The sequence below is a fragment of the Chenopodium album genome, chromosome 21 (assembly GCF_948465745.1).
Source record: "Chenopodium album chromosome 21, dcCheAlbu1.1, whole genome shotgun sequence".
In the NCBI taxonomy this organism is placed as follows: Eukaryota; Viridiplantae; Streptophyta; class Magnoliopsida; order Caryophyllales; family Amaranthaceae; genus Chenopodium; species Chenopodium album.
In genome coordinates this window covers 4,278,169-4,291,291 of record NC_137854.1, presented here as the reverse complement: position 1 = coordinate 4,291,291, position 13,123 = coordinate 4,278,169, and the positions used below count along the sequence as shown (strand labels likewise).

The window sequence follows — 13,123 nt, the reverse complement described above, 5'->3', positions numbered from 1 at the left end:
TTATTATCCACGCTTTTTGATGAAATTTTGAGGTTTCGGAGCCTAGTGGCGAAAAGCCTTGAGACTCTAAGGGATACATCTCGGGGTCTTATTATTTAGTTTGGAACCATATGTGATCATTATGTATTTTCATAAACGTCAATGGTAGGCTTGAGTTTACAAAATCACTACAAGTTGTGAACGGGTAATATGACTGTTTAAGGGTATATTGGACGGTTCCACCGACCTAATTGGACTCCCGGAGGGTATTAGGGGACATGGTAAACATCTCGACAATTTTTATTTCCGGGCTAAAAAAGGTCAAAAAATTACGAAATTGAAGGTTATCCATGCTTTTTGATGAAATTTTGAGCTTTTGGAGCCCAGGGGCGCAAAGCTTTTAGACCCTAAGGGGTGTATCTCGGGGTCATATAATTTCGTTTGGAACCATATATGATCATTATATGTTTCGTAAACGTCCGTGGTAGGCTTTAGTTTACGAAATCACTACAAGTTGTGAACGGGTAATATGACCGTTTAAGGTCATATTGGACTGTTCCACCGACCCAATTGGACTCCCGGAGGGTATTAGGGACCATGGTACACATCTCGACAATTTTTATTTCCGGGCGAAAAAAGGTCAAAAAATTACGAAATTGAAGGTTATAATCCACGCTTTTTGATGAAATTTTGAGGTTTCGGATCCCAGTGGCGAAAAGCCTTGAGACCCTAATGGATACATCTCGGGGTCATATAAATTCGTTTGGAACCATATATGATCATTATATGTTTTCATAAACGTCCGTGGTAGGCTTGAGTTTACGAAAACACTACAAGTTGTGAACGGGTAATAGGACCGTTTAAAGGTATATTGGATGATTCCACCGACCCAATTGGACTCCCGGAGGGTATTAGGGACCATGGTAAACATGTCGGCAATTTTTATTTCCGAGCGAAAAAATGTCAAAAAATTACGAATTTGAAGGTTATAATCCACGCTTTTTGATGAAATTTTGAGGTTTCGGAGCCCAGTGACGAAAAGCCTTGAGACCCTAAGGGATACATCTCGGGGTCATATAATTTCGTTTGTAACCATATATGATCATTATATGTTTTCATAAACGTCCGTGGGAGGCTTGAGTTTACGAAATTACTACAAGTTCTGAACGGGTAATATGACTGTTTAATGGCATATTGGACGGTTCCACTGACCCAATTGGACTTCCGGAGGGTGTTAGGGACCATGGTAAACATCGCGACTATTTTTATTTCCGGGCGAAAAAAGGTAAAAAAATTACAAAATTGAAGTCTATAATCCATGCTCTTTTTTTTTTTTTTTTTTAAAAAAAAAAAAACTTTATTTTTAAGGAAATTTTGAGGTTTTGGGGCTCGGTGGCGAAAAGTGGAAAAATTGAAGGCTATAATCCACCCTATTGTTCGAGTACATGCTAGTTTCAGATCATTGTCGGTTAAGGTCGAGTCCTTGACAGCTTTAATTAGGGTCTCTACACTTTTCGCCAGCGGGCCTGAAACCTCAAAATTTCCTCAAAAACTATGGATTATATATATAGCCTTTAATTTTGTAATTTTTTTGACCTTTTTTCGTCCGAAAATAAAAATTGTCGAGATGTTTACCATGGTCCCTAATACCCTCCGAGAGTTTAATTGGGTGGGTAGAACCATCCAATTTGCCTTTAATGGTCATTTTACCTGTTTTCGTACATCCCTCTTGTATTGGCTATAAGCTCTCATGATCAGGCCTTTACGTTGCCGGATAACGGTCATATATGGGTCCACACAATATTACATGATCTCGGGGTTCATCCCGTAGTGTTCCGTGAAATTCCAACACCAGCTCCCGACACCTCTAAAATTGCTCCGATTTCGCGTATTATAGTAGAGTTGTCGATTCGGGGTATTCAAGTCGGGTTTGGGTTGGTTCAAATCATGTCTCGGGATAAATTAGGACCAGGTTACGTCGGGTCAATCTAGCCTCAGATCAGGTTCAAGTTCAAGTCGGGTCAATTTCAGTTGAGGTTATTCTGGGTCGTTCACCTTTTCGGATATTTGTCGGGTTAAATTCAAGCCAAATTTAGATCAAGTTCAATTTCAGGTTCGGGTTGTGTGTGAGTTAGGTTTGAGTGGGTTAATAGATGGTACATACGTGTTCGAGTTAGTGTTCAGTTGGGTTTTGGTTCAAGTTCAATTTCAATAAATATCGATGTGCTCAAGTTGAACCTATATAATTATGCTTTCCATAATTTGATCAGCATTACTAAGATTTATTAAACCTATATATGAGTAATAGAGAACAATAGGTATACAAGCTGAATCGGATTGTGGGTTTACAGATTTGTACCAGTATATAAGTTGAACAAAAGGCATATAAATTTTATTAAACCTTCAATGACTCGGGTACAGGTTCTAATTGGGTCGGGTACTAGTTCGGGTTCAGATTGTTGTTGGGTCAGATTAAATCGGTTGACGGTTACTCTCAAGTCGGGAGCAGGTTCGGGTTCAAGTCAAAAAGTATTGGATCAAATCGGTTGTCGGTTAACATCAGGTCAGGTTCAGGTCGGATTACAGGTCGCTAGTTTCACCTCATTGTCCGGGTACATGTTGGGTGCAGATCATTGCCGGTTGAGGTCGGATTCTCGGATCGGGTCAGTTTTTGACATCTCTAATACTGGGTAATATTTTGACATAGGTAAAACTCAACTAAAGTCTTGAACTTGGTACGAGTAAAATGGAAATTTTGCCAACAACTACCATTTAAATGACTACTTTTTAGAACAACTACTAGTTAAAATTTTGTTTTGAAAAAACTACCACAAAAACACAAAAAGTTTGAGCAGCACTACCACATTTATTGTTTCCGACAACAATCTCAATTTTGGGGGCATGTTTTATATAATTTCCCTCTAATAAACCCAAATTAAATGACAATATTGTTCTACATTAACTCTAAATTGGATAATACACTTTAATTGCCCCAAATCCCTCAATTTCATAAAGCCCCTAATTTAATTTTTGACTATAAACCCTAATTTCAAGATGTAATTGAGAAATTAAATCAACTATAATGCGAAATTCAAGATAAGTGACCTATAATTGTGTTTAAATATCGGAATCTCTTGTTTTCTACACCACAATTGATTGAAATATTATATTCTAGGCTCTCTTAATTAGAAATTTTTGCCGGAAAATTAAACGTGGTAGTGATACCCAAAGTTTTTGTGAGTTTATATTAGTCTTTTTTTTAGAAAATTTTAAATGATAGTTTTTCTCAAAAGCAGTTATTTAAACGGTAGTTGTTTGCAAAATTTCCGAGTAAAAATTACACTCCAACCTCGACACTTAAACCAAAACAAACTGTTGCAGCCTTCCAAACTGTTACAAAACACCTGAATACTTAAATGCCAGTTCTCCAATGGCGGGTAAAACCTTGGAAATCTTCGAAATTTGTGAGAGCTCTACAAACCAACACTTTCAATCAAATTAAAACCCAACAAATCATCCAAAAACCAACTTCATCTTCAACCCAAATCCTAACACAAAATGTCACAAACCTCAAACAAGTCTCAGAGTACTACATCTCTCTCATCCAAAATTCAAAATCTACAGAAGAAATCAGAAGCATTCATACCCACATGAAAAATCACGGTTTTCCTTACCTAAGATTAGGCAATAACCTCATCAATGCGTATTTAAAACTTGGCAACCTTGTTTATGCACACCAACTGTTCGACGAATTGCCTCACAGACATGTAGTTGCTTGGAATGCCATGATTTCTTGCTATATTAGGCATAAGAGGAGTCCTGAAGCCGTGGGTTTGTATAAACGGATGGCGTTGGAGGGAGTTTGTCCGGATGATTTTACATTGTCCTGTGTTTTGAAAGCGTTTTCTGATCTGGGTCTTGTTCGTGATGGCCAGAAAGCTCATGGGAAAGCGGTTGTTTTGGGGTTGGAGGTTTCGAATGTGTTTGTTGGAAGTGCCCTTGTTGATATGTATGCCAAGCTTGGTCAAATGAGGAATGCTCACTTGGTAGCAGATCGTGTTGTGGAGAAAGATGTGATCTTGTTTACTACTTTAGTTGTTGGCTATGTTCAAAATGGGGAAGATTGTGAAGCAATGAAGGCTTTTAATAAGATGATTAAGGAAGGAGTTAAGGCGAATGAGTACACTTTTACGAGCTTGTTGGTGACTTGTGGTAACTTGAAGCATTCATGTCTTGGCATGTTAATACATGGGTTTATAATCAAATGTGGTCATGAGTTTGGAGTTTCTCCGCAGACATCACTTTTGACTATGTACTCGAAGTGTGGCATGGTTGATGATGCACTTAAGGTTTTTGAGCATCTTATTAACCCAAACTTGGTGACTTGGACATCCCTTATTGTTGGTCTTTCGCAGAATGGTAGAGAGGAAGTTGCCCTATCCAAATTTTGTCAAATGATGCGCAGTTCTGTACTCCCAAACTGTTTTACCTTGTCTGGGGCTCTTCTTGCATGCTCCAACCTTGCAACACTTGACCAAGGGAAACAAATCCACACCATTATACTAAAATTAGGCTTACACTTGGATAAGTTTATTGGTGCTGCTCTGATTGATTTGTATGGGAGGTGTGGTTGTGTGGAACTTGCTAAGCTGGTTTATGATGGCTTGTTGGACCGTGATTTGGTGCTTGTGAACACAATGATGTATGCTTATGCTCAGAATGGTTTTGAACACAAAACACTTGAGCTTTTTCAGCAAATGAATGACTTGGGGCTTGAACCCAATGACGTAACCCTCGTTAGTGTTCTGTTAGCATGCGACAATGCAGGGCTGGTTGATGAAGGCCGTCACATCTTTGACTCTTTTTTTGGCTATCATAATATTAGGATAACTAAAGAACACTATGCTTGCATGGTAGATATTTATGGACGTGCTGGAAGGCTTCAGGAGGCAGAAGCACTAATAAATCAAGCTGATGATCCAGATATTGTTTTGTGGAGGACTCTGCTGAGTGCATGTAGACTCCATGGAGACATTACCATGGCAGGGAGGATATTTAATAAAGTAATTGAGCTATCTCCTAAAGACGAGGGAAGCTTAGTTTTATCCTCCAATCTTTATGCATCAAAAGGTGACTGGAATCAGGTTATTGGCGTAAAGTCTTTAATGAGGGAGAATAGACTGAAAAAGAGTCCTGCTATGAGCTGGGTGATCATAGGCGGAGAGGTTCACACTTTCATGGCAGGGAATTGCTCCCAACCAAGTTTTAAAGAGATAGATTATATAATAAAGGAACTGATGAAGAAAGTTAAGGATTTGGGGTATGTTCCAGCTACTGAGTTTGTGCTACAGAACCTGGATGAGAAGGAGAAGGAGCAGTCCTTGTACTATCACAGTGAGAAACTAGCCATAGCCTTTTCCCTATGGAAGACCTCTGGGAAAACTAGCTGCATTAGGATTTACAAAAATTTGAAAGTTTGTGGGGATTGCCATGCTTGGATAAAGTTAGTTACAAAAGTAGTTGGGAGAGAGATAATTGCTAGAGATAACAAGAGATTTCACCATTTTAAGGATGGGGTTTGCTCTTGCAAAGATTATTGGTGATCTAATAATGGCAAGGTTGGTAAGTCAAGGTAGCAAAAAATATGAATACCTGTCGCATCAGCCTGCTGCTAATTGATCTACCCTAGCTAGGTCTTGCGGTGTTGCATGAAGCTCACTGAACCATTGTATGTTTCTGTCCAAGGGCTCCAAATAAAGAGGTATGGTATGCAAATCTGTATATTATGGCCTCCCCTATGCTGTATTATATTTTTATTGTACCTATACATGTCATTACTGATTATAGGTGTCTTTTCTGTTCTCACCTAGTCACCTTAGAGGGCTTTTGAAATTAACCTGTCAATCTACTTATATTTTCAGGGGAGCAAGAATGGAGTATTATTGTGTTTGTGTTGGATTTCTGTTGAAAATAATAGTGAGAAACTGGAGTTTCAATTCCAAACTGGTAGTTAACCTTTGGGTCCCAAACACTTTTCCTTCTTCCTTCTTTAATTGACTGATGTGACTTACCCAAGGCAATTATCATAGATAGCCGAGGCAGGAAAATCAGAAGGGAATGTAATATCAGATGGATATACAGGTAAAATCTGACCTTAAATTTCTTCGCTGCCAATCTCTTGTTAGGATGTTATATTTAATGTGCGACCATGATCCCTGTCCCCTCCCTTCACTGGGTAGTAACCCACCAGCCAATCCTAGCATAAAGATGAGACAATCACACCTCTTATAGATTTAAAAATCCTACAGTTGAAGATTACTGCAGACTAAATCATGTCATTTTTGTGCTACTTTTTAGGGAGTATCATCATTTTGCCTTGCTGGGAAATTCTATGGAGAACATATAGTTTCAATATTCAATAAGCAAAACTTTTATGACAGATGATTATTCTTTGACTTTTGGGTGTTTTTGATTTTTTTTTTTTTTTTTTAATCTCTTGTAGTGTGGGAAATTAATATAATACATGTCTTGTTTATGCTACAAGGGCACAGTGGCAAAGGCAAATGTGGTAAACCTTCAAATTGGCCACAATATTTTCGAGGTAGGTTTTCCATAACCGAATCTGCCAAAGATATATAGATTTTTATTTGATGGCAACTTATTTCTGCTCATCTATATTCTGAACCTAAAGTGTAAGAGCTTCCTTTTGCTTTCCCAACATTGACAGCACGGTTGCAGCTATATGTTTTGAAGTCAATCCTGCTTCTTCCAACTGATCTTCATAGTCTCCATGGTCAATGTATCTATCAGGAAGGATGATCGCTCTTAGCTGTGTAGAATGAGAAGGGGTGAGTCTTAGCATAAAAATGAAAAAAACTAAAGCGGCGTGACAGAGGAATTCAATTTTTCATATTTTTGCTGTAAACTCACCTTAAGAGATCCATCCAAAATACCATTTAGACAGAGGAAGTGTGACACATGAGATGAAAAACCTCCTATAGAACCCTCTTCAACAACTATGAGTATTTCATGTTCATTTGCTAGGTGTTTAATAAGATCACCATCAAGAGGTTTGCAGAATCTTGCATCAGCTACTGTCACTGAGATGTCCCAAAAGTTTAGCAAAACTGAGGCTTCTAGGCACTTTTGGACAATAGATCCATATCCTAGCAATGCTACCCTGTTCCCCTCTTTCAATATTCTTCCCTTTCCAATCTGTTCAAGTATCAAACATAGATGCAAATAATTAGCAGTGCTTAAGTACATAAAATTTTCTGGATGGAATAATTCTGTACATATATTTTTGTTCTCACTAAATTTCGAGGTGGTTGTTTTTGGTGCTAACCTCAAGTGGTGTTCCTTTATTTCCAGGAGGAAGGGCAACTCCTATCCCATTTCCCCTCGGGTACCTGAAACAACTTGGTCTGTCATCAATAACTGCTGCAGTTGCAACCATGTGCATCAGCTCTGCTTCATCTGATGGAGCCATGACAACCATATTAGGCAAACAGGCCATGTAGGTGATATCGAATGCACCACAATGGGTTGGTCCATCTCCACCCACTAAACCTGCTCTATCCATTGCGAATCTGACTGGCAGTTTCTGAAGATCTACGTCATGTATTACCTACATATATGTGACAAGCCATTAGCAGGGGAGCTGTGAAAGTAAGGGTTTTATATTTGACCAATATGATGTTTCACCTGATCATATCCTCTCTGTAGAAATGATGAGTAGATGGTGCAAAATGGCTTGAGGCCCTCGGTAGCCAAACCTGCTGCAAATGTTACTGCATGTTGTTCTGCTATACCCACGTCAAAGCAGCGATCTGGAAATTTCTTTTGGAAATAATTTAGACCTGTTCCTCCACCCATTGCAGCATGAACAGCCACAATCTTCTCATCTACTTCAGCTTCTTTTATCAACGACTCGACAAAGTACCTTGTGTATGACTGTGTTGGGGATTTGGACTTGAATTGCTCTCCTGATCTAGGATCAAACTTTACAACTCCTAAAAAGATTGATTGTAAGTGAGAAAAATTTAGGCCCAGTTAATCATATGTAAGTTCACATCTTCATTATCTGAGAAGAGATAGAGTTTCAGTTTGCAGTCTCACCATGCATTTTATCAGATGCTCCTTCTGCTGGTGGATAGCCCTTTCCTTTCTCAGTCACTATGTGAATTAGAACTGGTCCTGGTGCTGGAATTTCTTTGACTTGTTTCAATATGGTGATTAGGTCTACCATGCTATGCCCGTCCACTGGTCCAATGTAGTATAAACCAAGTTCCTCAAAGAGAGTTGATCCTGCACTACTAATCATGCCTCTTGCATATTCATCAACTTTTGACGCAACCATGTGTGTTTTCCCTCCAATCTGCTTTGTGATGCCCTTAACAATAGAGGAATACAAGTCAGGTATCAGCTTTCACAAATGAAGAAAAATGATAACTCATTGAAGTTATTGCTGGGCTTTATGTCTACCTTGGCTGCTTCACGTAATTTTCGGAAATTTGGAGATGCTTGAAGCTTTGCTAGTGTTCTACTGAGTGCCCCGACAGGAGTTGCAGGGCCATCAAGTGTTGCGGTGGGCAATGAAACCTGCTTATTGTCATTCAATATGACAATTAGGTTAGTGTCAAGGAACCCTGCATTATTTAAAGCCTCGTATGCCTGTCCTGCAGTCATTGCTCCATCCCCAATCACTGAGATAACATTATTCTTTTTTCCTAAAAGATCTCTTGCAACTGCCATACCTGCAAATTTATATTCTTTCTTCAGTAAAATGACATGCTTTGTATTTCTGATAAACTACAGTGCTCTAATATGAGAATACCATACCTAGACCAGCAGATATGCTAGTAGAACTATGCCCTGCACCAAAAGCATCATAGATACTCTCTTCTCTTTTAGGAAACCCTGCAATTCCTGAAGTCTTCCTTATTGTGTGCATCTTAGATCTTCTTCCTGTTAGAATTTTATGTGCGTATGCCTGCAAAATTCATTACAATTTTGTTTTGTCAACCTTGCATTTATCGAGGAAAGATAGGTTGTCTATCGTCAAGCAACTTGACTTTCCTGGTTTATAACTGTAGGTTGTGCTTGGATGGGAAGAAATCAACAAAATCATCGTCCTAGAAGAATGGTTTCCCAAAGCCTAACCTTTTTAACCTCTCCTAGAAAATCAACATTTGGTTGTGAAGGGGTGAAATGAATTTATAAGATTGTGAAATGCAAAATAGTTTCCCAAAGCCTAACCATTCTTAAACTCTCCTCATTTTCCATTTCCCAATTCTCTGTAACTTTTTAGTAATGCAACAACCAAAGAAATGAATTTCGAAACCTGATTTTTAATGGAAAATGAACTTCAGTTGAATTTTTTTCCAAAATTGTTTGAAAGTAAATCATTATATTCCAGAATCCTCACCTGATGACCAACATCCCATATTATCTTGTCTTCAGGTGTGTTGAATACATGATGTAGAGCTACTGTTAAATCCACCACCCCTAAGCTAGAACTAAGGTGCCCGCCTGTCTTTGCCACTGAGTACACAAGTTCAGCTCTTATCTCTGCACCAAGTTGTTCAAGATCCTGAACAACAAGCATTTCATTAGGAAAGGGAGGAGGAGGACATAATCTTTTAGGGGCCTGATATCATGCTCATTGTTTGCTGTAAAATAAGCTACTAACAAATAAAACTATGCATCTCTAGCTAACTGCATTGTTTTCAGTGATCCTGTCGGTTACAGGAAGCGGTGATAATCAATAACAACAGAAAGCCAGAAACTAGAACCTTTGTCTTACCTGAGTAGATAGATTTTTCATGTGCAAAGGATAATTGATTGTGTTTAACAATGGGGTGGGTGGTTTATCTCCGGTGAAGTCGATTTTCCAGCCATTTCTTTCTTTTCTTATTGACTTACTAGAGTTGCTACTTTGATCATTCTTGTCTGAGCTGCTAGCCAAAACTCTCACAGTAAACTGCAAAAATAACACCATCAATTGTTATATGCAACTTGTATGTCAATTTAATCATCATATTTCTGATTCAGTACATTTCAGTGCAATGACACCACTTATATTGCTGCTGCTGTAAAAGCTTCTAGGAAATCACCTATATGTACAATATGATCATGAACAGAATAAAATCAAGTTTAAGGTGGAGTAAAACTACAATAGTAATAGCACACCTGCTTCGAGTGAGTTTTGTTTCTGAAAGAAGGCGTTAGGTTCGTTGGCAGAACTGACTTTGGTGTCACTGCAGTTCCTCTGACCGCCATTGCAGCTGCTAAGCTTCTTTTTTTTTTTTTTTTTACTACTGAAAGTCTGAAACTCCAATGTGATTTAAGCAAACTTTGATATTTTGTTTGGGACTCTGGGTGAATAAATGTTTGATGTACAAGGGTGACGAGATAATTTATATAATGTACTTATTTATCCATGTGATGAAGGAGAGAACTAACTGCATACTCTGTCTTTTTCCTGGGGATTCAATGTTGACTATGATATGGGAAGGTTGGGTTTATGTTTTACACTCAACTAACTTAGTTATAACATTTTCAAAATCAATATTTATTTATTTTTGTATGAGCAAAAGCTATTTATTACAATTAATTGCAATTATTAGTGTGAAATCTGCCAATAATTAAGACCATGACTATTGTGTGTTAATTTATGCTGGCTATTATAATCGGAGAAGAAAACTTTATTTTTTCTTCAAGAGATTGGGACATCGTTACATTTGGTGGGGTTTATACAGACTTATTATAGCTATCATACGAACAAAAATTAATTGGGTAAATATGAATGAAGTGCATATGTGATGTGTTACTATCCTAATGTCATTTGGTGTGTGGGGTGTGTCAATCACTCAAAACAGGATAATTTTACCATGTTACATAAATTTTGTAGCTATTACAATCTTTAAATCTCGCTCGTATATCTTATTATAAAACTATACACCATTTTATGCAATTATTAGCTACTCTATACATCCTCAGCTTCTTTTCTCAATCTATAGATTTTGATGTTAGAGACTATGGACTAAATAGTAAATACCAAAATATTTACAAGAACATTCGATATCTGCAATGTCTTCACATCATTGATGTTATGAAAGAGTTGCATAACCAAGTCTTTATTGTGAGCTGTCAAAACTTTTGGGGTTGAGGGTTTGGACCCAGGGAAACATTTGGGTTCTAGTACATTTGTCCATTTGTGTAAATGTAATTAAATAAATATATAATTTTATAGTACTACCTAATACCTACAGTATTAATCTATTATTGTACCTAAATATAAGGTAATTAAAACTCCAAATTTACATATTACAATATTTTTAAAAAAATTAAATATTGGAGAATGTTGGACAATTGTTCATACCTTCAAAGAAAAATTAAATATCTATATTTTTTTTATAGGGAAAATTTAAATATTATGATAATAATCATTATAAATAATAACTATTAGTATATCAATAATTGCATTTATCCACTTTTATAAAGAGATAATCGTGTTCTTTCTATTTTAAAATGACATTCGAGTACCAATTTACGTATGCAAGAAAAATATAACTATAACTCCCGCTAATCCGGGCCGAGTTGACATGTGAGAAATTTCGCTCCAGTAAAACCCTTTATCTTACTCTAAAAAAAAAAAATATTACAATATTGGGAAAAACAATCTTGATATGTAGAGTAGTGTTTAAAATTCACTTTTTACAATTTTTTTGTTATCCAGTGGAGATATTTTTACAATTAAAAAGTTTATTGATAAAAGTGGAAAAACAAATACTACCTCCGTTTCTTTTTAGTTGACATGTTTTGACTTTAGCACTATTCATCCACCTCCCTTTGACCGTATTTTGTGCTCTATAAATAATGAAAAATATATTCATGTGGGATCTTGTTAGACTCGTCACGTTATATACTTTCAAAGTATCAACTTTTCATAATTTTGCTTATCGATAATTAAAGATATTAATGATTGAATAAGTGCATTGGCAAACGTGACTAAAGAAACGTGTTAACTAAAAAGAAACGGAGAAAGTAGTTCGTATTTACACCAAAAAGAAAATGGATGGAGTATAGCGGGTACACGCGGTACACGCTAGTCATACTCGTGGAAAATGTTTAAATTTCTTGGGGTACATACTTATAGTAAATTCTTGGCGTTCAGTGGTACACTCTGAATCAATTTCAGCCACGGTTTGTCATGCTTCATCAAAGTAGCGCAGAATTCGTTGTTATTGATTACTGATTAGTTCATCCAATTTTGATCTTTGAACTCGTAATTATACATCTAATTCTTGGATTATCATCAGTCCAAAATGGAATTAATAGTAATTATAGTGAAAAATGAAAATAGTATATTACTCCCTTGTTCATTCCGCTTCATATAACTTGCTCATTTGGACGGTTGTTTTACTTGTTTATGATAGTTTTTTGAGTTATGTAAGGTACCTAAATTAAAATACGAAGAGACCATCTTTTGTTATTGACGAAGGAGATATTTACATCCGGTTTGAAAGGCGGCCCCACCAACATTAACTTGAAATTCACAGAATGCTCTGATTGTCAAGGTCAAAATGGATGGTTCATAACTTCATATGCATTAAAATTCAATTTGTTCTTTAGTTTTACCACGTTTAGAGTAGACTTCATTGAATTATGTCAATTTGCCTACTCAGGAGTCAGGACATATCAAAATCATGGAATAACATTTCCATTTGGATCAACAGACCTGTAATTAATATGTACATACTTTAATAACCAAGAGCTAGTAATTTGCAGGTAGTTAGAAAATCTGCAAATTGTTTACATTACAATAAGTCAATAACACGGGTCTTTGGCCCATATGTAGTGACTTTCACGTTCCTCATTGACATTTAATTTGTATTCCAACAATCTTTCACTCCGTCTCCCATAGTAGAGTAATTTTTTGGGTTAATATTTTAAATTTTGAGCAATTAAAAAAAAAAATCCTTGTTAAATTCATTCTTATATTTGATTTTAGGATTTTAACTTTTAAAATTTCTTTAATCGTGCAAAAACAAAGATATTTACCTTATAAAATGTCAATAGACCATGAAAAGTCAAATGGTGCAATCTTAAAGAAATAAAGGGAGTACCATGCCTAATGATA

General features: G+C 36.7%; 2 protein-coding genes across 2 annotated transcripts; one reads left to right on the top strand and one right to left on the bottom strand.

The window, feature by feature from the left end:
- The first annotated feature begins 3,395 nt into the window (after positions 1-3,395).
- On the top strand, positions 3,396-5,734 carry LOC145602924 (Tetratricopeptide repeat (TPR)-like superfamily protein). The gene has a single exon (XM_081659068.1). The coding sequence runs from the start codon at positions 3,396-3,398 to the stop codon at positions 5,580-5,582; it is 2,187 nt and encodes a 728-aa protein (XP_081515194.1). The 3' UTR covers positions 5,583-5,734.
- A 737-nt stretch (positions 5,735-6,471) lies between these two features.
- On the bottom strand, positions 6,472-10,260 carry LOC145602715 (1-deoxy-D-xylulose-5-phosphate synthase 2, chloroplastic-like). Its single transcript, XM_081658885.1, has 10 exons — positions 10,171-10,260; positions 9,785-9,961; positions 9,407-9,571; positions 8,821-8,971; positions 8,464-8,735; positions 8,098-8,371; positions 7,684-7,991; positions 7,325-7,606; positions 6,910-7,194; positions 6,472-6,808 (listed from the first exon to the last, which is right to left on the bottom strand). Exons 1-10 carry the CDS (start codon positions 10,258-10,260, stop codon positions 6,665-6,667), a joined length of 2,148 nt encoding a protein of 715 aa, XP_081515011.1. The 3' UTR covers positions 6,472-6,664.
- Positions 10,261-13,123: the final 2,863 nt, after the last annotated feature.

Coding starts and splice junctions, on each gene's coding strand:
- LOC145602924 (XM_081659068.1), top strand. CDS start 3,396: ATGCCAGTTCTCCAATGGCGGGTAAAACCTTGGAAATCTTCGAAATTT.
- LOC145602715 (XM_081658885.1), bottom strand. CDS start 10,260: ATGGCGGTCAGAGGAACTGCAGTGACACCAAAGTCAGTTCTGCCAACG. Junction 9,962..10,170: donor ACAAAACTCACTCGAAGCAG/GTGTGCTATTAC, acceptor TTATTTTTGCAG/TTTACTGTGAGAGTTTTGGC. Junction 6,809..6,909: donor TTTTGGATGGATCTCTTAAG/GTGAGTTTACAG, acceptor CATTCTACACAG/CTAAGAGCGATCATCCTTCC.